At 44.0% G+C, this 25,173-nt stretch overlaps 1 protein-coding gene across 2 annotated transcripts in view; it reads right to left on the bottom strand.

Annotated features, from left to right (window-relative positions):
• The window catches only part of Grb10 (growth factor receptor-bound protein 10), a 129,188-nt gene that overhangs the window by 46,760 nt on the left and 57,255 nt on the right, over nucleotides 1-25,173 (bottom strand). For both annotated transcript variants that reach the window (XM_013024480.1, XM_013024481.1), the window contains exons 3-4: nucleotides 10,325-10,544; nucleotides 5,403-5,553 (exon numbers count right to left, since the gene is read on the bottom strand). In XM_013024480.1, coding sequence (XP_012879934.1) covers nucleotides 5,403-5,553; nucleotides 10,325-10,518 — 345 coding nt within the window. In that variant the 5' untranslated portion in view covers nucleotides 10,519-10,544. The remainder of the gene's footprint in view (nucleotides 1-5,402; nucleotides 5,554-10,324; nucleotides 10,545-25,173) is intronic.

The following is a 25,173-nucleotide window of genomic DNA, read 5'->3' as shown; positions in this document are numbered from 1 at the left end:
GAGACCATGGACCTCCTGCTCAGAGGCCTTCCTCCACCACAGTCATTGCCAAGTAAACTGGGGCCATGATGAGGACCCAGGGTGAGAGGCCTCACAGAATGAAGGGCTTTTGGATATAGGGGCTAGAAGCCTACCATTTCCTCCAGGAACCCTCTCTTTTTGGCAGCACACACCAGTGTGCATTGTACCAGATGCCACTTTGGCCCCAAGCAGGAGTCTTTCCAAAGTCCCCACAGGGTGCTGGCTTGGAGAGTCTGTGAGCTTCCTGCCCATACCATTAGCTGCCTCTGTGACTCCTCTCATTAGGCCAGGTCTTAAGAGAAGGAAGTTAGAACACTCAGAGAACTCAGTACCCTTCCCTATCTGTCTCTGGCCCTTGTTCTACCAATATGCCCAAAGAGGTGTCTGGACACTAGCTCCTGCCCAATACTATTGCCACTGTGGGTCAAACACTGGGAGCCCAAGAGATAGCCCTGGGTTCGCCTGCCCCAGAGGCGCTGTGTCTTCACCACGTCCAGGTGGCAGCCCTATCTATCTGTAAGCGATCTGTTTTGCCCTGTACTATGGCTTCAGGAAAACTGAACTATCCACACATACTCTCCCTGTCTGGAGAGTTCAGATTTCAAAACTGAGAACAAGGGTTTCTCTGGGGTTATTCAAATGGGTAACAATACTACCACCATATTCTTTGACACCCACCTCACCTTCTCAATGTACAGATACTGCCAGCAGGCCTTACTGTACATCAATGATTCTCCTCTCTAACTTCTGATTCCTTCTGAGCTGAATCCCTGATAATATAGTAGATGACAAGGTCCAGAGAGGCTTGAGAACGTAGGAACCTCTCCAGAAGCAGCTAGATGGCTAACTACACCTCTTCAAATTAGGGTCCAACACGGGCCGCGAGCAGCAGCAAGCTGCCTGCGTGACTCAGAAATCCTCGCTGTATCCCCAGCAGCTTATCTTTTACAGATGAGTCACCACGCAGTTTGAAACGGCTTACTGCTCTGTACTACAAAAATTCAGTGTTCTGATTCTGACTGATTAAATTTCACTGCCCTCGGGAGGAAAAGAGCTTTAATACTCAGAAAGCTCAAGCATTTGCATTGTTGATCAATAAATGATGAGAAGCTGTCTAACAATCTACTCAACTAAATTACTCAAGTTAAATGCTATTAAATAATGGATGGAACAATCTACATAAGAATTTTGTCTTCACATCAAATTAACTTTTTGGGGGTTTGTTTTACCTTTCTAGGCAGTGTTGGTGTTTGAACTCAGAGCCTACGGTAGGTCAGCTTGCTTGCTCTGCTGGCATTCTATTACTTGAACTATACTGTCAGTCAGGCTTTTTGCTGGCTTATTTGGAGGTGGAGTCTAGCAAACTTTCCAGACTGGGCCAGCCTCAAATTATGACTCTCTCGATCACAGCCTCCTCGCATAGCCAGGATTACAGTAGTGAGTCACGGACACACAGCTTCTCTCATGTTTCAAAAACAACCAGTTGTAAATGCTGACAGACTCCGTGTCTTCACTGTTCATGGCATGAGTGCTATGTTCTTACAACCTTTGCTCTCATGAGGCGAAGGAGGGCGTTCCTCAAACACTGACCACATTTTTTTACAAAGGCTCCATACCCACAGATCCAACCAACCACGGATGGAAAGTATGTCTTACAAAACTGCATATGACAACCACCCAGGATTTACACTGTATTAGAGATATGTCATCTGTAGGTGACTTACAGTGTACAGGAGGATGTGTGTAGGTTCTATGAAAACATTACACTATTTTAATAAGAGACCTGAGCACACACAGACTCGGTGCTCAGGATCCTGAGCCAAACTCTCCTGAATAGCAAGGGATACTTAAACTAATCTTCTTTCACCTTCTGTGATAAGCATGCCCATGTGTCCTTTCTCAGCTCACTGGTAAAGCCACTGAGTACAATCTCGTGTAAATGCAAGACTCTGGCACTGAATATAACCAAACAAAACTGTTTTCATAAATAGAGTAAAACAAAAAGAGAAACAGAGACACTACGTCTCGCACTGTTCATGACCACCTTGAACACCAGAAAGGACCCATGTGTGAGTGGCAGAGGTCCTTGGAGCTTGAGCTCCAGGATTCACAGGCTCCAGAGACCCACTCCGCCTCAGGAGGGAATAATAGCATCCTGGCAAGCTGTTACTCAGGACAGTGGTGGTACAGGCTCTGCAGTTAGGGTAGTCATTAGCCAAGATGGGCTGGAGAGGTTGGACTTGGTTGTAAGGCTCTATCAAAGTCACAGGTGGAACCACAGAGCCACTGGATCTGCGGAGAGTCTGCGAGGTTGAGTTCAAGGTCTCAGTGGTGATGGTAAGCCAGGCTGGAAAGAACAACAGTTCCTTCCGCTGCCTTTATGGGAGCACAGTGAGCTCCAACTCTAAGCTGACCCTCTTGGTCAGTTTTGGCGTCTCAGCTGGAAGATCAGGAGTGCTTGCATGGAACCTGGCTATTCCTGCCAACCCCAAAGAAGACCCAGGTGAGCCCCAAGGGCACTGTCAGACAACACCTGGCAAGAACTCAGCCACAGCATGGCCACTTGCCTAGGATGAGGTCATCCTGGAAGGACTTTCAGAGACTGCCTGGGGGCGGCTGTGCCCTCTGTGCTCCCTGGGGAGAGGACACAAAGTGGCTGGGAAAGATTTCCCCATCCTTCTAGGAAGAAGAATAACATTGTCCTTTCTGTATATTACCATTATTTCTTATTCACTGACAATTCCTTTTGCCTTCACCTTGGGTAGCTCATGTCTTTCTGCCCTGGCATGTGAGGACCAGGCCCAGAGGGGGCTTAGGGTTCCAGCTGAAGGCAGACATGCTAGAAAGATGGCACTAGAGTAATCCCACAGCTGCTAGCCAGGGTGGGCTAAGGGCTCTTCTCTCTATGTGACTGCAACTACACAGTGAGTCCCATGGCCACTAGCCCTGGAAGGCTGCCAACATTGCAACTGACCTGTCTTGCCTGGCTGCAAAGGAATCAGGCTGGAGCTGAGGGGCCTCAACTGAATGAATCTGCTCACAGGACAGTATGGACTGAACACAGTCCACTTCATCTCTAGCCCTCATTCTCCAGGCACTGAAGGGTTGCTTTGGTGCTTAGGAACTGGCTCAGGAAATCATAGAAATGGTGTTGGTTCACAGGCCAGAGTCTCCTAGGAAGGTTGGGCTGGAGGAGTCAGCATGCCAGTCACTTGCTACACCTGGGGTTTAGGCACTTGCTCTGTCCACTAATCAGCACCAAGGAACCCTCTTGAAAAGGAAATCCAGAGAGAAAAGGAAGAAAGGCTCACCTAAGCAGGGCTTTAGGAATGCTTTGTCTATAAAGCCCTGGGCAAGGATGATTTTGTCTTTCTCATGGTTGTTTAAATAGTTCTACTTTTGCTTCCCTTGTCTTTTTCCATCACTGACCCTCCTTACTAAGGAACATGATGTTGTGACCAATGAAGCACCCCATGGCTTACCATCCTGCTATAGATTGGGACATCATCTGGAAGTTACCTTCCAGAAAACTTTGTATTTTTTTCCTTCTGCTTGAGCTCTTCCAATGAACAAAGCAGGCTACATTGAGAGCAGGTCAGCTATGCTGCATTACTACTGACCTCTCTCCTGGATGCTGCACCTAATGTTAACTTCTCCTGGTGGGGTCCACACACCTCTGCTAATGGCACCTCCTGTAGGATTCTGGATGCAAAGGCCTGGCAGGTGGCTGGATAGGGTGGTGCACACGTGCTCTTAGCGACACCTACCAACACACCTTCAATGAGCTCAGAAGCCTGCCCCAAGTGTGACTGAGGACCAGCCCCAAACCCAGATTAAGACAATAGCAACTAAAAACAAGGGTTTTCCACAGAGGGTGTTAAGTAAGTATTCTTGCTTGACCTAGTCGGCTTCAAGAATTTGGACAACAAACAGACCCCAATGCAATGTTCTCATGGGCAACCAATTTAGATCCCAAGAAAAACACCAGCAGGCAAAACTTCTGGGTTCCCTTATTCTCATAAATTTGGATGACCCATGGGGGTGGAGACCAGTTTTCCTGCCAATCACGGACAGGGCCAGATAATACTTTCGTGGTCTTATTTCAGGATGGGAAACTTTGTAAACAACCTCAACGACAAATCCACAGACAGCTTGTCTGGATCCCTATTTGAAGCCGAAGGTCACCAGGGAGGTAGACAGATGTACTTCAGGCATGTGACTGTGCTGAAGCCAGGCCAGCGCTGGCTGCTGGACAAGGACTGACCTCACCTTCTAAGTTTGACAGCGCTGTAACGCAGCCCACTGGGAAGGCGAGCAGGAGTGGGAGCTGCACTTTAAGCTGGAGAACATTAGGAACGTCTGTCTCTAAGGAGCATGGCCACTGGCTGACACAGGGTAGATGGGTTTGTAGAGAACGAGACTGCAGGCCTACAAATGTCTGAGGCTGCAGAGGTATGGAAGGGGGGGGGGGGCCGAGGAGGGACAAGAACCAGTACAGCAGGAGAGGAAAGGACCTTCTCAACTATGCATGTTGGGCAGAGGCAGGTGAGCACTGTGGCTGCAACCCTAGGCTCTCTGTCCTGAACCCAGGTCACACCTCCCCAGCCCTACCTCTTAGGTTGGCCTCAGTTTCCCCCACTGCAGGATAGAGATGTGCTTTTTTTGCACATCAGATGTGTGGTCCTCCTCATCTCTGTTAAGTACTACCCTCACTCACAATCAGTGCAGCATGGCTATGTTTCTTCCAGAGCCTGGAACCCATTTGGCTCTGAGCCCTGCCAGTCAGGAAAGAGGAACTACACTCAAATTCCCTGTCAGTTTTGCTGGTAAGCTGACTGGTCACTTGACAGTTTTCTCCCACGGGGACGATAGCTGTACAACATCTACTCCATGGTCTTACTTTCAAGGAGAAACTATAGGTTCAAAACCATGGCTCTCATCTTCTGGGTCATCTTCCTTGAACAGGCCATATTCAAAGCCAGGATCACAAGATGGAAGCTTTTCAACTGACCCTATGTTTAAGTTCAGGAGCCTAAGTAAGACTAGCATTCTCACATCCAGGACTGCCAGCTAATGAGGATGATCTGGAGGTGAGATTTCTTTCAAAGACCCAATATTCATCGTTAAGCTTCAAATCACACTCAATTTTCTTTACTATAGTTACCAGACTGTTTCTAAAACATACTGATATATCCCCAAGTTAATTAGTGGAATTTGGGGCAATAAATCAAAAAGCCTCACAAGACAAGTTCAGCAGCCACAAGAAAAGAACCCAAAGAAAGACCTCACAGTTTCCCTCCTTCCTCAGCAAAGTACAGAGCCAACACAGCTGTGCAGACCCCATAGCCAGCAGCCAGAACGACAGCCAAGGGAACACTCACCTGCTTCGGGGGTGGCTGGTTCGGAGGGAAAGAGCCTGGTGGGAGCGCAGGGGAGCTCCCAGCACCGCTGCTGCCACACAGCTCAGGAAATGGGTTGGGGATGGCTGGCAGAGACGAGGTTCTGAACTGCTGGTCCTCCTCTTGAAGGCGCCTGGGAGGAAGAAGTCAAGTGCTGGTTAAATGTGATTCTCTCCTATGACCTAGCATTACTACTTCTGGATGTGTTCACTCCAAAGGATTTGAGAGCAAGGTTTTTGTAGTGATCAATGCACCCATGTTCATAAGAGCACAGTATTTACCATAGCCTACACACTGACTGACTCAAGTAAAACTGTGGAAAAAGCAAATTGTGGAATATCCACATGATGGAATAGTATTTAGCCTTAGAAAAGGATATTCTTTTAAGGGGGGAAAAACACAGGAAGGATTCTGACATGAGCTATATGCACATGCCTCGTGGAACCAAAGCCAGTTAACCAAAGGACACAAATGAGATGATTCCACTTCCCTGAGGTATATCAAGGAGTTGAACTCACAGAGGGTAGAATTGGTACTTGTAGTAAGGCCTAAGTGGATGGGCAAAAGGGAAATGTTATTTAGTGGGTAGAGTTGCTGTTCTGCAAGATAAAAATGTTTTGCAAATTGCAGGACGATTCTGAGTGTAGTATTACTTAACTATACACTAAAAATGACTAATGTAGCTAATGTTTAAACTTCACTTGAACATAAAACTAATAACTAAACAAGACAAACTTAAAAGCTGACACTGTCAGATCCAATGAATATCAATTTCTTGCTCACTGAACCCGAGGGGGCAGTGATATAGCTTGGTGGTGCTCCACACAGTCATGTCTCAAACAATGCTTGTAGTTGGCATTTGTTCAATGAATACCTGATGTGTGAAAAGCCTTTGCCAATAAGAGCATTTTCATAACAACAGGGATTTTTTTTTCTCCAGAGTCCTTGAAATGAACATCTACCTCTCCAAATGAAAACACTAGGAGAGGCTTTGTGAGCCCTCATATGAACTGTGGAGTGGACACGTATTTATGAAGACAGACGGTTGATATTGAATTAATTGGAAATAAAAGCTTCATGTCCCTATCTCTCAAGGAGAGATGCTTAGAAACACTCATTGATTCAGTGCTACCCTCCACTCCTTAGCTCTTGTCCTCTCTAAAAAATGCAAAACTCACTTGTCATACAACTGAGCAAAACACGCAGAAGACTATGTATCAGGGGCAGTTGTGACAATAGCAGAGAAAAGGAAGTTCGAAGTTCAAGTGAAAAGGAGAGCAAAAAATGCTCTGAGAGTCTGCCTGTCAACTTCCTGCCCTCCATTCCAGGCTTCCCTGAGAAAAACATCTGCTCTATCCATCCTCAGCCCCAACCACTCATCCTGCATCCATCGGCTGCCCCATCTATCCACTCTTGGCACAAGCAATGAATGTTCCCCCGCCCCCCACTTCTAGGAGAAGGCAGAAAATTTAAACCTCCACTGAACCCCATCTTTGTTCAGAATTCCTAACCCTTCACCATATATACATATATGTGCGCGTGTACATATGTATAATGCACATATATAATATACTCACATGCATATACATACATGTGCACAATCCATCCATCCATCCATGTGTGTGTGTGTGTGTGTGTGTGTGTGTGATTCCAAACTCTTTGTGTCAGCTATCTTCAAATTCAACTATGTTTACAATCTGAAATAAAATCACTGAGCCATTAGCCTCCCTGGGAGGCTTTCTATGAGAGAGCTTTACTCTGAACCGTCTTACTTTTCCTCTCTTCACCAACTTGCTGGGGTTTTATTTAAAGGAAGACCTGTCCAGGCATTCTGTGTGGTCCAGGAAATGCTGAGCTGATTTAAAAATACCAGAACTCACAAGGCATGGAGGGAACCGGGGTTGTGAAATGTAGGGAAGCCGCTCCTATAATGGCTTGACAAGATGCCAGGGAGTTTATTTTTACTGTTAACGAATCCCCCTCTTCCCATCGCAGCCTCAGCACTGGCAGAGCAGCGACTGCAGCCACGGTGATACAGAGTAAGATGGGATAGTGATTTGGTGAGTCCCCCTGCCAGGATCCTTCAGCCATGACTCGACCACTTCCATCTTTTGAGTTTCCCAAAGGAAAGATGGACATTCTGATGGTCTAGATGTTCACAAAAGCTTATCTTAGTTACACTTACCTTAGTTTTCAAATTCTAACCTAAATTAACTTAAAAGTAAAAATACTATGGAGATAAGGGCTAAGGTTCAGGGACATCAGGAACAATGACAACAATGTTGATGACTACTGGGAAAAGACGAGGGAGAATGATGGAAGGGCTGACATTAACCAAGATGCACTATCCATCTAACCTGACTTGCTGAACTGAAAGCTTTTTGTACAATTACTTAAACCACAACCAAAAACAAAACATGTTGTTGCCTGGGAAGTGGAAGTGTGTCTCCTGTTCTCACCCAAGGCTCTCTTTCCCTTTCATGTATGGGCTTCGATGTCAGGTGGTGTGAGGAGCCTCTAGGCTTTCTCCAGGCTTCCCTTCTCCCCACTTCCACCCAACTTAGCTGAGCCCCTCCCAGTTGGGTCATGCTCTGAGGACCCAGCACACAGGTCACTCAACCTGGGGCCACAGAGGGCTTCCCCGTGTTCTCAGTATGGGCTCCACTGGAACTCACTATGCCTCAATTTCTCCATCTAGACATTGAGGATTCCAGCTCCCATGGCCTAGAGGACTCTGGTGATCATGACACCAGTTAATAAATGAGGAGCCTACAGAGCCTCATGTAGTCAATGCTCAATAATACATGCTTCACTTTCTAAAGCTGGTCCTGCGTGATTCTGTGTGTCTCACTTGCTCGGAAGAGAATACCCCTTATGTGAAAGAACATCAAGGAGAGGAGGCCAGGCCTCAAGGAGCAGGGTGCATCTTCCTAAAGGGATGGTTTGTGCTGTTCTACAGCTAGTCTCCATTTCAGAATAAGGTTTGGGCAGCCTCAGGTCAGAGAAAGGCTAATTTCAGCTAGAATCTCAGGTCCAAGATCCTGGAGCAGCTAAGTCTAGCAACAAGTCAGGCTGTCTGGCACTGTCATCATCTCTCCTGATCTTTGGGCACTTTTCCTAGTGGATTGGAGAAGACTCTGTGTCCTGGGCGCCTGAGGGACTCAGCAGACATCTGGTCTCTACAAAGCTTATGGAAAAAAAAAATCTTGCATCTAGGCTTTGCAGGAACTAGGAACAGGGTTGACAGCTAGAGAACAAAGCCAGACAAGCACTGGGAAAGGAGACAACTCACCATTCACAAATCTGACACAACACAGGAAGCCTAGAGGCAGCTAACTAGAGGCCCCAAGACACCCCTCCATTTCCTGGGAAAGAATGTTCCTGGGTTGCATAAAACTCAAGATGTCAAAGGAGAAATAAACCTCTTAGAAATTTCTGGAAACAGGGAGAAATGAAGCTCCCCAGAATATGTGGTGCTGAGTATAGCCACCACCATTCCAGAGTGATGTGAAGCAGTGATCTCAGACAGAGGCCCCACCAGGAATGCTCAGAGGTAGGTGGAGGCTACCTCTTAACCATCCTCACCCACCTGGCTGTGTGTGCCTGAAACCCACCAGAGTTCATGTAGACGGGGCTGAGTGGATGCAGGTATTCTCAGGGGCTGTCCTTCCTTAGCCCAGTGTCATGATCCCCGCTGAGAAAATCTAAAGCATTCTCACCACCATCCACTTGGCTCCCCTATACACTGGTAGGTCAGCCCACCTTCATTCCTCCCCATAATCTGGCCCCTCAACTCCCCTTCTAAATCAAGGGATTCCAAAACCGGGCTGCTTCTTCTTTGGCGGTGTCTTCAACTCTGTTCTTCACATCAGGACACTATCATGCTCCAGCTGGTGGGGCTCCTCACATAGGGGTCAAAGACCAGTGGGATCAGCCATGCTGTCCTTGGCCCTCCTGCTCCTATGCCCGGATGGCCAGTTGTGCTGCCCCAACCCCAACCCAGCCTCACTCACCTGCTCCTAGCCTTCTCCCGTCCTGCCGTTTGGAGCCTGCCATCACCTCCATTGGCATCAACTCTGCTCACCTGACCTCCTCCTTCCTCATGCGGCTTGTAGATCTGCCACTCTTGAGGAAACAGCCCTCAAGGTCCTCTGGGTATTCATCTCGCAAGCCTCTCTGCTTTTGAGGATGTGCCTCAATTTTCAATGTTCACGGATTGTGTTACAATGAAGTTCTGGAATCCAGACCCCAGTGGTTTATACTTATAATCGTAGCTACTCAGGAGGCTAAGTACTGAGGATCATGGTTAAAAGCCAACCTGAGCAGGAAAATCCATGAGACTTTTTATCTCCAATTAACCAGCAAAAAAGCCAAAAGTGGAGCTGTGGCTCAAGTGTTCGAGTGCTAGCCTTGAGTAAAAAGGCCCAAGGACAACACCCAGTTCTAGTACTGGCACACACAAACACACAGAAATAGAATTCTGGGTTATCTTTGCTCCAGGAGGACACTGTTGTTGGATCCCAGTACCTGCTCTGGGGAGTAGAGACTTCATTCAGTTAACTGCATGGCTATGCTTTTAATCTTTCTAGCACATTTTCCTGTGATGATTGTGCTAAAGATCTGTCTACCTATCACAATGCTTGGCAATGTAGCAGAGGCTACAGTAACAGTTCACCCATGGTGTGCTGCTGCGTAGGTCAGGCTTGGCATATGGGAGTCCCCGTGACCATCTGAGCCCAGCCAGTACAGGCTGGGTTTGTGGATGGGACATAACCCCCTCAGGTAAGGGTGACATGACAATCAAATCTGTGATTTAGGAAGTCGTCTGCCTCCTGAATTCATAATCACCACCATGATTCATGTTGTGCTTGGTCTCGGTGGAGAGTGCTAGCTCTCAGGCCCACCTGACAGCAAGGATGTGCACAGGCTGCGAACGCTGCACGCGCTGTCTCGGGGACACCTGAGGCTGCGCAGGGCGGGGCCCCGGGGCCGGAGGTTGGCTGCGGGCATGCTGGCCGTTCTGCAGAAGCGGCACCGTGTCGGACTGCATGTTGCAGGCTGAGTAAAGGCTTTCCATGGATTCACTTATGTCACTCATTACTACGTTCAGGCCCACGTCATAACCTGGACAAGAGAAAATCAGACAGAAGGCAATGTTAGCAGTGGAGAAGGAAATATTCAAATGTGCACCTTTTGAAGATCATGAGTCAGTATTTAAAAAATACTGCACAAGGGACGGAGAAGCCTAAGTGAGGAAGAATGAATGCCATGAAGGAATCAAATCTATTCTATTTATTGACAACTCTTGATATCTCGGGCCATTTAGTATCCATTGTCTAACCTCACACCCATATTTGGTGCTTCTATTCAACTTGCAGACCCTTTTCCCCACCCGTTGTTCCCTCTCCCTTGCCGCCATCAGTTGGTCATTCTGTCAAGGCTGCACCGTATCATCTCAGTTCTCTACTCTGCTGGTTGGGCACTGAGGTCTGGTCAGGCCAATCACATTCTCCATTCGTTGGGTTTTCAAGGTAGGGCAACCAAGAGGCAGAAGTAAAGCATCCTTCAATTCTGATACCAGCCTCAGTCCAGTGAGATAGGCCATGGTCCAGCGAGCTGCTATTAGCTGCTGCTAAAGCCTCTGCAAACCCACAGAGTTCTAGGCCCCTATAGTACCCCTCAGGCAGCCTGAGAGCCCAAAGAAGCCCATCTTTCAGTGGAAGGCATGGGCAGAAACACACAGGGAACCCATGATGACACAGAGGGAAGCCAGAGACAAAAAGAATGAGTAGAAAGGGATGAATGTGCACATGGCAATGATGATGGTAATTCTACACATCAACTGGCTAGGCCACGGCACTCAGATTTTAGTTGTCTCTTCAGAGTACAGATTACTCCTTTCTAATGTTGGTGGGCATCATACCATCAAGTAAAAGCCTAAGCAGAAAAACAAATGGTCCTACTGGAGGGAGAAGGGAGTTCTGCCTCCAGACTTGACCTGTGGTACTTCCCAAGAACTGTCGGTCACTCTGCAGATTCTGGGCCTGCCTGCCTATCTCTATAATGGCACAAACCAACTGCTAAGTTATGTACCAATCTATAAATCCTACTAGTTCAGTTTCTCTGGAAAGCACTGACTAACACAGAGACTTAAGGGTATAACTCAGCACATACAGAGACTGGGAAAGGAATGGGGAGGAGAGAAGAGTATGGCTGGGTCACACAGCTAGGCTCAGAACAGTCTTGTATAGCTCAGCTTCAGTGCTCCAGAACCCTGGTTGTGCTTGGTCAGGGAAGACTGTAAGACCCTCTGCCTCCCACAATTGTGTTGGTACTGTGCTCAAGGCAGCCTGGATTGGCTCTGTATGTGTGAACCCATATGGTCTCAGTAATACCAGATAATGACCAAGGCTCACATTCACACTGCCCCCTGCAAGCCACACATTTATCATCTCACTGGCTCCCATGTCACACACAGGGGCTCAGTCACAGAGAACAGACCCTTACCGGCTCCTGAGGGGTGAACTCACTCATGCCAGACCCATTTCTATTGCTTGGAGGCCCCAGGCAAGACTTGGCCTTTCAACCTCTCTGCTTCAAAAGTTAGCTAGCAATGTTATCTAACTCCATGGGGGACTGTGAGGACCAAGTCAGGCAGTACCTGCTTTATAACTGAGTCTGGCATAGAATAAACAGTAAGATGTTATTTATTAGCTCTTTTTCATTCATTCCGCAAGGAGTAAGATAAAGCAGTTACTATTAACTGGTTTAACTGCTGAACTTTTTAACAAGCCTGGGGGAAATTAAGTCATTTGTTCAAGTTCAGAGAAGTGGCACAGAGAACCTGAAATTTGCAAACAACCTTTTTAAGCACTCATTTGACTTCACCAATTGTGTGCTGAGGTATGTTTCCAGAACATTTCACTCCTGCTCCCCACAAAGATGTATAAGAGGATAGACTGGGAGTGTTGCCCAGCACCTGTCTAGCATGTGCGAGGCCCTTGGTTTTGATCACCACAACTGCACAAGAAGTCTTCGGATGCCTTCGCTTTGGCTTCTCTTGTCTTTCAAGAAGACTAAATGGCATAATGGAACAAGATGACACCAAAACCCAGCTGAAGAGCCTGGCAGCGGTACAGAGGAGGGGAAGGAACAAGAGGCCTAGTGTTTAGCACCTGTCCATCTAGGGGTGGGTGGCCGGGTAGAGTTACAGGAGGATTTGGGAAGAAGCCACAGATCCCCCTGACTTGGTCTTAACCTCCCTAGCAATGGTGCCCAAAGAAGGAGGTAACATATGGTGGGATTAGGCAGGTCATGTCCAAGGTCATGAGGAGGTAGGCAGCCGGCTACTAAAATAGCAGCAATGAGACCATGATGTCCAACTAAGGAAGTCTATGCTGGAATGAATGACAGAGGCCATGTGCTAGTGAGGCCAAGGGGAAGCAGATAGAACTGGAGCTAGTACAGGGAACAGGTCTGAGAGAAACACAGAGGGCGCTGAGTTGATCCCAAAGATTTGGAGTTCTGTTGAATATCCAGGGCCTGTATAGGGAGGAGGGATAGAGGAAAGAAAAGAAGGCTGCTATAGTTCAGGCTCTGAGTGGTCAAATATTAATCCTGTGGCCAGATATTAAAAGGACAGAAGTGCTGAATCAATAATTAATAATTAGCAAAAAATCAATAATTAATATACCTCAAAGGAGAAAGCTTAGGTTCAGCAGGCAAAGTTCTTGCTCCTAGTTGGTGGGGGGGGGGAGGGAGGAGAGAAGGGACAAAGACCCCATGGTGGGTGGATCACACACCGCAGTGCCCACAGTCTTGTGATGGCTGTGTCTCTGAGAGAAAGTCTACATGTACACTCAGCAAGGTACAAATGGAGGAAAACAGCTGTCAGAGACAGCCGACTGCTAACGAAAAGACCAGTGAGGCAAAGCGTAAGTTATATACCGCAGCTCACAATCTGGGGCTTCAGGAAGGTTCTAGAACACACACATCACGATGCCACTCATCCGAACTCACATTTAGCTGACACGCTAATTGTAGCATAATCTAAGCTTTGTAAAACAATTAAGCCCACACAAGGCTCTTAACTCTGTATATTAACAGCTCAATATTTCTACCTTAATGGACCACTTAAGAATCAATACTGGGTGAACTACAAAGTTCACTGTAATGATCCAGGCAGTCTCTGAATTGTCACCCCTACTTGCTAGCTCAGGAGGGCCCTTCCTGATGGGGTGTGTAAGTAATTAAAGCCAAGAGAATGCCTGGTAGAACACAAGGGACTCTGTTTCTACTTCTTGTCCTCCTACAGAAATCAAATGGTAACAGTTCTTGCTCTCAGACATGCTGCTTATTTTTTCAGAAAATAAAATGTCTGTATTTCCTCATGGTGGATTTTCATTTGCAGTTATTTTCCCTGGGTATTTCTGGCAACCCTCAACTGTACCGACCCCTGGTGGCAGCCCCTGGAGTCTCTGGACTTTATGCTCCTGTTTATTCTCCCTAGCAACCAGGTTATTTTTGATTAGGTCTACAGTTAGGGCAGACACAAAGCAATTCTAACATTACTTAGAATAAATAAAAGGTAACTGGATGCACAAATAGGAAGGTAACTAGTGTTCCCAGATTGCTTTCATTTTCCTTGGAGGCAAGATACATCCACAACTTCTTTCAATACGAACACATTTAATTTAATTGGATTTACAAAGCCAGGCTAATCTGATAACATTCACTTAAGTTACTAACCACTATATCTGCATGCTCCAAACCTTTATACTTCTGAAGCCATTAGAGCAGGACTAGAACTCTTAAAGATTCTAAAGGTGCCCTCTCCTCTAGAGTCAATTTTAAAATATTCCCTGGGGACAATTTGCATTTTTAATCTAGATAGTAAAATCACTGTGGTTTTCTAATTTTATTTAAATCTCCTTGTTATAATATAGACCAAATATCAGATCTTCCAAAGGGATTTTAGAGAAGATACTTTATATTCGATATCAAGTTTTTGATTATTGTTTTAATCACCAGACTAGGATATTACTGAAATCACAAACAGTTTTTGTAAATATCCCACAAATTTATGATTCTGTCTGCTAGTTTGGGGTTGGGGATTGGGGTGGGGGGAGTTTGTATCCTCTGCACCAAAGCTTGCTGTAAATCCTCTTCTAGACTCATGAATCTGAGTGGGTCAATCACCCATTTTTGGAAAAGCTTTCTTCTAAGAAACACAAGTGAGAAGATCAACCCAATGGATTCTCCTAGAAGTGACTGTTGCAACTGCCTGTTCACTACTTACAAGATTCTCCAAGAGGCGCCCTCTGGAAGGTATACCAGGAGAGAAAGGGAAAATGACTGTACACTTAAATTTTCATGTCCAAGGATTTTAAGAATGTATTTACTCATACACACATGTAGGTCAAAATCATGGCTGTCAATCAAGCTATTGATAGTTATTTTCCTTCCCTAAATAGCCTAGTCTAAAACTTGGTATTTACCCCAAATATTTGAGTACCTTACCCGATCCCAAATTCACATCTCTTAATTATGACTAGCAAGTGGATGTGAGTTTCACTGGGAAACAGACAATCGATTTGACAAAGCAGCTTCTCATTCAGCTCATAATTTCTCCCATACAACAAGCAAGGTGTGCTGATCTTCAGTAAAAGGTAAGGAGAACAGAGATAGGGTTAGCTCAGGATGTAGCTTCCCGCCCGCCCCGCCTTACCTCCTTAACCAATAATACACTTCTTAGTTTAGAGCACCATCTAGTGTCTTCTTCATGTTAATTAGAGATTAAAGATGTCACTGAATTCACTTTACTAAATTATTTTAGCACCTTAAAGATGTTGAATTTGATGTTGGGCATTGGTGGCTCATGCCTGTAATCCTAGCTATTCAAGAGGCTGAGATATGAGGATCGTAGTTTAAAGCCAGGCCAGGCAGGAAAGTCCATGAGATGCTCATCTTCAATTAACAACCAAATAGCTGGAAGTAGAACTGTGGCTCAAGTGGTAGTGTGCTAGCCTTAAGCAAAAAAGTTCAGGGACAGTGTCCAGGCCCTAAGTACCAAAAAGGACATGTTATTTGCACTATTTGCATAGGATACTCCCACTACTTTACTTCCTGCACAGACCCAGGTAAGTACCCAATCATGCATGTTGCCTTCTCTGTCTGTTCCCTCTCTTCTTTCCTCTCCTTTTTAATAGAAGGTACACTTTCTGTGGACAGGGGTGTCATACATAACTAAGAACTAGAACATTGGATCCCTGTGAAAAAGGAAGAGAAGAATACTTGAAATATCTCTGGCAAAAAGAAAAAAGGCAAAAATTCATACACAATCCTATCTGGGAAAGAAATAAAGGCTAAGCTACAAATGTTCAAACCTCAACCTTCTTCCCTTGGAAAGATATTTCAGTTGAATTCTAACCAATCAAAATTTTGTGCAAATATAATTTCATATGCAACTGAAATATATTTTTCACACCAATTCTTCTGTGTTCTAGTCACATGAAGAATTAGTTTTTACTAATGTAGGGGTTAGACACAGAAAACTAAGTCTAAGAAAATCAAGCACTATACTATTACAGTTTTCTTCTCTACTCTCACACAGGGTATTAAAGTTATTCAGTAAATATAAAAGCAAATCTCCTAATCACAATGCCAAACAAAATACAAATGCAACTTCTAAATCATATCACTATTAAAAATGTATCCATATTTTATTTCAATGGTTCTTAAAGATAGATAATAAAAACTTTAGTCTGTCTAGTATAGGCATGTACATATTCTATCAGAGCTATGCATATGCCTGATTTTCAGTGTTTATAAACAAAAATCTTCTCTGAACTTTAGTTGAAATGGCATACTTTCCTTTCTAATTCATGCAGATGGTAATTGCCATTTTCAGTCTCTAAGGATTGAGAAAATCTGTACCAACAAACCAACCAATTTTACAACTGTTGAGAATACAGTGGGTATGTGTTGTGTTGTGCTTATTTTGGCAAGAGGACACATACATCTTATGGAGGGTGTCTGCACTATGCGGACTTAACGGGCTCCCTCCCATTAGTGTATGGTGCCTATGCAGATTCTGTAGGCCTCCCCCGACTCTTGACTCCCAGCATCCATGAATCACATGCACAGACGCATCATTTAAAGCATATGTAATGACTAACTGGTGATAATCAGCCGGATAAAATACACATTTATTCTGGATGTAACTCATTAAGACAAAGCTAAACCCACAATGAGCCTCTGAATTTGCCAAGGCCAGGCCAGGATGTTCTTTTTTACAGCTAGGATCTTAACTATCTTTCTTGGAATGCTTTTGCTTTTCCTAATGTAAATGTAGGACTTAATTCAGTGCCATGTCCTATGAGGCAAGGACACTTCTTCTGTAATGTTGGGAATAGACCTGGGTCTTCTATCCAGACCACTGAATAATTATGAATTCAGGATGAACTCAACAGATCTATAAATATGGCAGATGTAGTGGCACACATCTGTAGTCCCTGCACTTGAGAGGATGACGAAAGAGAATCTTGAGTGTGAAGCCAGCCTGAGCTTCATAATGAGACCACTATTTTTCAACACAACCGCCATCCAACCATTTCCTGTGGTAAACTGATCCTGTTTTCCTTAAAGGTACACTTAGATATTCACATTCTTCTGAAATAAAGTACTACCCCTTATGATTATATTATTGGAGTATCTAAAGCTGCTACTTTGATTCAGAGCAATCAAAAAAAATGACTTAGGACCAAATTCTGTCAAAAAGTAGGCATATAAGAAGTAGAACTGGCCAGGCCAGTGCACAAATCATGCCAAGCCCTTCCTGGATAAGCCAAGGACCACTTTATACCAAAGACCCCCAGATTCCCGTTCTGCCTCAGGTAGATTTGTGCTCCTCATGTTCAAGCCTCCTACTGGTCCTGACTAGAGGGGAGACATTACCCAAATCTCTTGGAACACGGATTATCCTCATGGCTGCACAGACTCCCTAGTCTCTATTTCCTTGGAGATGTGAGGTTAACAATAAGGGGAGAAAAATCAGTGTTTCAGAACAGAGTTGCTATAAAAAAAAATGTATCTTCCTCACTTAAGGAAAGAGAATCTTACACAATGCCCAAATCCTAAAATCAGAAAAATCATTCAGTTCTCAAATGAATCCTGATATATTCTTTCCCTCTCTCTTCTGTTCTGAAGCCCTGAAGAAGGTCACCTGGGTACCTGAGTGCATCCGAGTTCATGGGGCCCTTTTAGAACTGGAAAGGCAACTTCTGAAGGGCTCTGCAAGTTCCCGCTTGCATTTCTTCCATTTCAAAGAGGCTGCTTCCTCTACATGCCTGGTGTCATGTCCCCATCCAGTCTAGCCTTTATGCTTTAACACCTACACTGAATCCTGAACTTTATAGCCAGGGTGAGCAAAATGGTAGCATTTTGAGGATCGGGTATATCAGTGCTGCGCAAAAGCAAGCCTTGTGCGCCCCTAGCTGGTGAATCGAGTGTGGTGAGCGGTTTTCTTAAAGCGGTGTGAGCAGGACACGGAGCTTGGCAGGCAGTGGATTAAGTAGCTGGGTAGGCACTGTGCATTTTGGTGTAAATTATTGCTAACTTTTCCCTTCAGGCTTTGGGATCTATGTAAAAAAGACACTTACATCCCCTAAGGCAGGATCAGAGATATAGTAGCTATTTGGTTTCTGGTTAAGTGTATGAAAAGAGTTGCAGCAATATTTTTTAAAGCGATCATAGCACATAGGCTCCTATCATTGCATCAAAGGGATGGTTCCTACTTGGGTTTTTTTTCCCCCCAGTAAAGCTTTGTAACACAGTTAAAAATCAATATGTATTCTACTTTGGTCTTGACTTGTGAATCCATGCTAGCTATGTGAAAAACTTAAGACGGACAGACATGAACATTTACTGTTTAGAAAATGTATTTGAATCAAGAAACATAATCTAAGGAATAAGATTTCATTATTAAAAAACAACAACCAGTTTTTGGTTATTAGTCACTATTATACAGTTTGGGCTCCAATCCAAAGCAGAGAGAGAAAAAGGAAATCTGTTAAATCTGATTGAAACACTGCAATGGAAAACTTAAGCACATTAATATTTGACTATTAAGCATCTTCAATAATTAGATACAGTTATAAAATTCAGTTTGGGTTTTCTTCTTTGTTCCATTTTTAAAAGTAAATGCAGATACTGTTGACCTTCCATATAGTTGGGTATTACATATAGTTGGGTATTACATCTACAGACTCAAACAAGCCTGGATCAAATCTATTCAAGAAAGTCCTGAATCTATATTAAATGTGTCTAATCTTTCATCATTACTCTCTAATCAATACAATATAGCAACTACAGAAACCAGAGGACATTGTGTTGAGTGACATGAGTCACACACGTGCGCGCGCACACACACAACACACGCTATATGATACCGTGATTTGAGGTCCCTAGAATAGTGCAGCCAGAGGTTGGGACTAGAGCAATAGGGAGGCTGGAGTTTAATACAGATTTCAGAGGGAGAAAATAATAAAAGTTTGGTGGATACACTGGAGATTGGCAATGATGGCTTGGTAATCTGATTACTCCATTTTTGTTTCCAAGACAGGATCTTACCACAAAACCCAGGCTAGTCTCAGATTCCCTCCCAATCCTGCCACAGTCTCTGGAGCACTGGACCATTCCCCATACCTGCCTGTGACTCTTAACACCACTGGTAACTGTAAACTCTTTTTTAAAAAAGTTAAGATGGTAATGTTTGTGCTGTATGTGTTTTACCATAATTACAAATGGTAACACAAATTAAAAGCGATTTAAAAATTAGGTTGATTACTATCCTCACACATGGCCAATTAATTAGTCTTTGCTTTGGAACACAATGCCACATGCTCAGACTTCCTTGACAGGAACCTACTCCAGTGATGGTTGCCTAAAGTTCTCTGTCCCTGCTCACCCACAGTTCCCATGCATCATTAGCCCTTCTGGTAGGAGGTTCATTCTTGAGCAGCCTTCCTCACCCTCATGAGCACTCACTGGAGAATGGCTTCGTCCCTTCTCCAGACCCTGTCTCTCAGCCCTCTATTTCCTTCCCACTGGATCTTGCATGCCTGCTAGATCTTGGCTTCCCTATATCCCATGAAGAAGCAAGCAAGCCAAGTATGGCTGTCGCACATAGTGTCCAACAAAGGGCTGGACTCATGCAAATCAGACCACAACGTGGCCTTGGGTGACTAGTAACAACACAGGCTTAGCTGTGAAGAAAAGTCAAGAGGAACTTCCAAAAAAGAAATCTTAGATCTAAGACATTTGTGCAAGCATGTGATCAAGAAGCAAAATAAGACCAAGGAACACTGCCACAGCTGAGGAGGCTCTGCACAAGGTGTGCAAGGTACTTGAGGACTGGCTTTACAAGTTCCCTTCCAGGTTATGCTGAATGGACTGGCTCTTAAAGAACAAGGACAAGGATGTCCACTTCCTAGCCAACAGGCAACATGGACTCTTCTCATTCACAAAATCATCAGAATTTTCAGTACAAAATTTACGTTTCTCCTGGAGTCCTCAGGACTGTGGCCGGAAGGGTTTATTCAGTGTCTAGTATTGGTGTGCTGCCAATGAAGGTCCAATAAATAGAATTAATATAAACATAGAAAGCCGGTCTACTCTGACAGGCAGATGGGCCAATAGCTATTTCCCCAGTGCAACTAGTGTCAAAGGCTGAAGTCTAGGATAAATTTGAAAACTGAAGGCAGGTATCCTGGTGGCTAAGTAATTCTACCATCACTACCAAAACAATAACAACACCCCAAAGATAATGATTAATCATTCTGAATTGATTTTGATGGGATATATTTTTTAAATGTATGTTTTAGGGAACTGTACTATACTTCTATTTAAAAATCTGGATAGCCAGGAGTAGTAGTCAATTCCTGTAAGGTCAGCCCAGGAGGATAACTAAATAACAAGCTATCCTGGTTAAAGTTAGCCAAACTCTACCTAAAAACAAACACCAAATCACTGGAGACAAGGCTGTAAAGCGCTTGCCTAATAAGCAGGAGACCCTAGGTTCAACTCCCAGTACCGAAAGGAAAAAAAAGGGAGTGGGGGACAGAGGTGTGGAGAGGAAGCTATTCTCACTTTATTCAATGATTAAATTCATTAAATTTAAAGGCTTGGCATCCAATGTTCAGTGAGTGTAGCAAGTGTTACCTTGTAAAGCATGTGGCATATTCTCTTGGGTTATATCTGCCATATTGTTGCAAAGGAAACACCTGGGCATTACTAAGGCTGGTCCTTTAAGAAGGCTTGAATCAACACCAAACAGGCTATAGAACACAGGAAAGGAATTTTCCACTACCAAAAAGTTTTGGCCTGCCAAGTAAGAACCCGGAGCCCGGGCTAAAAAAAAAAAAACATTTAAAAAGCAAAAATTCAGCCATGCAATTTTTATTTTATTCTTTTATTTTTTGGTGCTAAGGAGTGTGGGGAGGGAAGGGTTTGGCATAAAATACCACTCAGAAGGGGCAAAGAAATCTATCTTTCTCAAGTCTTTCTTAGCAATTTAATGTTTCTTTTCAACCTTGTGATTTTAATTCCTAATTCTTCTATTACATCATAAATCAGGCAGAATCCTGGGCACAAGAAACTATATAAATAACTTGTCATTCTGGAAGGCTCCCATTTTCCATCAGTCCTAAAAATATTAGTTCAAGAACACTGGAAATGAAATGGGAAAATCCAGGTTATGATCCAGAAGTCTGTTACTTACTGACAACATGTTCTCAAAAAAAGGTCGATGTTTTCAAGGTACATGAGACACTGGGGAAATTGTATTATTACACTGAGCGCAATTCCACTATCTTAACTTTGTAAATATAAAATCCACTCATTTAACTAACGCTTTTTTTTTTTAAAGTGCTGGTTCTGGGGCTTGAACTCAGGGCGTGGGCATTGTCCCTAAGCTGTTTTTGCTCAAGGCTAGCACTGTACCACTTGAGCCATAGCTCCATTTCCAGCTTTTCTCTTTATGTGATTAATTAGAGATAAGAATCTGATGAGATGTTTCTTCCTAGGCTAGCTTCAAACAATGATCCTCAGATCTCAGCCTTCTGAGTAGCTGGGAATACAGGTGTGAGTCACCAGCTCTTGGCAATGCTTTTCTTCATTTGACAAATATTTACTAAGTACCAACACTTCATGACCAACATTGATTCAGTTATCGGAATACTAACAAAATACTAACAAAATAGATAAGACTTCCTTGCCAAGATGCTTACTTCTGTAGCATCTACTAAAACTGGGTCTAATGCAGAGAAGATAAGCAAAGACCCTAGGCAAATTCATAAATTTTGCATTCCAGATTCTTGATGTTTTCACTACAAAGATGTGGTAAATGTTTGAGGAGAAACATGGTTATCCTGACTTGAATATTATACCGTATACATACATATATATACACACACACATACATACACAGAAACATTGTATGGTGCCCCATAAATACACAGAACAGTTATGAGTTGATGAAAAGTATGTCACCTAGATGCAATAAAGCCTTGCACAACAAGTTCTGGAAAAGGATTATGATGCTAAATATAGAGTAGCAGGGAAGGATATGGAACTTTTTTTAAAAACCATCTCTGGAAAAACAATTCTGCCTCTGAAGAAGTTTTGAACCTAATTTAAGCAACATTAACAGGGAAAGAGGGGTTTGATGCATCCTGTGAAAATGGAAGAATGGGTCTCTAAATGCAAGGGTCAGATTGAGCCAAAGGATGGGACCCAAGACTCAGCATCTTGGATATGGCTTAGGAGTAAATGGGAAGCTAAAGTACGGTTCATGTCCTTGGACGAAGAGATCCTTGGCAGAGTGGTGAAGTTCCCAGTCCACAAGCATATCCCAGAGGCCAGAAATTCTCCTAGCACGGTTCTGCTCCCTGCTTGGCAGACACAAGTTTTAAAACGATATCTCTGTTTACAGACAAAGCAGTCATGGAGAGGACATTGGCTTTCAAAAGAGCCTAAAACTGAAGGCACTGGAGGCAGAAAGTCATCGAAGGAGAACTCTACTGGGCGATTCCAAGAAACAGCACAACTCTCCAAATTGAAAAGCTTGGAAGTCAGGAACAGGAACCGTCTCTCCAGAAAAGGGATGGATGTAACGGACAGGACACTCAAAATGCGGCTGGGGGATTGGACTGTCTAGAGCTGTCCCTCTCCAATCTGCCCATGGGCAGAGGGTTTGAGGGCAGTGGGAGGGGCGTGGGGAGGGAAGGGAAGCTTTTGCTGATGAAAACAGGTTCCTCGAATGCACTTAGCATTCTGAATCTCAACCTCTGGGGTTGAGCTCAGGGAATGAACAGATTTCTGCCAAGGTCTGGATGTTCTTGTACCTTAAAAAAAAAATCCCATTGCTGAACCCAACTTTTATAGTGAAGGTACTAGAGGGTGGAGCTTTGGGGGGGTGATGTAGTCACAAGGGATGAATGGGGATCAGTGTCCTTATAAAAGGAGCTTCAGAGAACTTACCCAATCACTATTGGGATCACCAGCTAACTTCTAGAAGAGACTTCTAACTTCTACAAGTGATAAAGTAAATTTCTATTGTTGATGAGCCACCTAGCCTATAGTATTTTGTTATAGCAATCCAAAGGGACTAGACATTCCTAGTTAAGTGCTTGTTATTTTTCAATTATGTGGGGGTGAAAACAACAACAATAGAACATATGGGCACCAGGATGGATGCCATAGGTGGCCTCCTGACAACCAGGATCTCAAGAGACACTGAGAGAGGAAGCTCAGGAAAGAGACTCTACAATCTAAATTCAAGGAGTTCAAGACATGTTTGGTTTTTCTCTCCATCCCACACAGACACATCTCTCATAGCTCAAGTTATTCCTAAACTTCCTACTAAATAAGCCACGTAGTCATTCCTTTATCAGGAAGAGAAACTGAGGCCTAGAATCAATCAGAGTATGTAGAGTGAAGAATTTCCCTTAAGTCCAAAGTTGGGCACTCTGTCTCTTTCTTACATGTTAATCATTTTCTTTAGTTTCCCTCTAGCCCAACTTGAGTTTTAACTTCCTATTAGCTTCTCTTCCTTGGTTTTAAACATGAGTTTCTAACAGGCTGGAACTGGGCATTCTTTCATCTTTGCTTCATTACCTGACCTTGAGTCTGGCACACAGTAGGTACTCAATAAATGTTGGTCAAGTAAGTGGAAAATGGACTCAATATCTTCTGCCAATCAAATAGCAATCTTCTAGGAAGTTAGCCAGCCATGCAAAGCTGCCAAATCCTCTTTATCTTCAGTCTTTTAGGTAAGAAACAAGCGCTTTTGAGGACAAACTTAGAGATGGGATTAATACAGTAAAAGAGATTTTGGGGACCTTGTTAAATTGTTTCTGAAGGCTGTCATACATGCCCACTGAATGACAGAGGGCCTTTGAGCCTTCCCGAAAAAATCTCCAGCTTGAGGTCTTCCTTTGGGAACAGAATCTAAAATTACATAGGAAAAACAACTCCCCCTTAAAGCATCTTATCTATTGGAATGTATGGAGGTTGCTTAATATTCATTAACTGTAGAGTTTTCTTTTGCTTTTAAGATTTAAATTAAATACAATATAGTGTGGAAAATATAGTACTTTAGAAGAGAGAATACTCTCATTTTCTACCTAAACTTAAAGATATTCTTTCATCACTGAGGGAAAGTTATTTGTTTCTAAGTTGTGTTTTGCTACATCTAAAAAGGATTTATACTTCCTTGGACAAAATGGCCCATGTTATATGATCATTAGGTTAGAATGACTCAGGGCTCTCCTCGTATGCCCTGGGCCTGGGCCCCATGCCTTGTATGGTCTCGACAAGCAACAGACACTTGTTTAACGAATGAACAAACAAATGAACGAATGAATGGAAGTCACGGGAAAACTACCAAGCAAGCAAGTGGATGAAAAGCAAACCCACCAGGAGAACAGAAAGAGTGGCTGGGATAAAGCCCTCTATTGAGCAGCGAGCATCCTGACAGCTAAAGGAAACATGAAACATTAATGGAGCCCAATTATCTGCTCAAAGGGACCAGACAAAAGAGTGGCGTGAACTGTCAGAGCATCAGGAAAGCGAAGGCCCAGAATAGCTGAGACTTGAAAAATGACAAAGGACGACAATGGCTTTTTCAGTTCTGCTCCAAATAAGGACCAGGAAGAAGAGGTCTGCTGCTTGCCTGACATTGGGAAAAGACAGGGAGAATGCAAGCTCCTCAATGCCTTTTTGTTCCTATCTTCTTTATTAAGACAAATGATCTTCAAAGTGGAAAGGAGGGAATAAGCTCAGTTTAGGAAAAACCAGGATCCACGGTAGGAAGGGGATCACATCAGGACTAACTTGGCTGCTTTCAAGGCCAAGGCAAATTTAATACCTACCATCAAAATCTCAGTGTGAGCCATTGAAGATCTGAAAAACCAAAAAGAAAGGAAAATACTGGTGGACCTGGATAAAAAGGGAAGGGTAATACAGAGGCGGCAGGCAGGCAGAGGGACAAAGAAGGCTCAGAGGCTAGAGTTCACTAGCCTGGGTTCAAATTCAAGTTTTGTCATTCACAAGGAATGAGGTCTGGTCAACTTTGCGATCTCTGGCTTTAGTTTTCTCCTTATCAATATGGAGACCACAAACTGCCTACCTTGTGGGACAGGTGGGTGTATTCAATGGGTTAAAATATGACTCACAAGTTCTTAGTTTATATATA

Source organism: Dipodomys ordii, unplaced genomic scaffold, assembly GCF_000151885.1.
Source record: "Dipodomys ordii isolate 6190 unplaced genomic scaffold, Dord_2.0 Scaffold76, whole genome shotgun sequence".
Taxonomy (NCBI): domain Eukaryota; kingdom Metazoa; phylum Chordata; class Mammalia; order Rodentia; family Heteromyidae; genus Dipodomys; species Dipodomys ordii.
This window is presented reverse-complemented; position numbering and strand designations above follow the sequence as displayed.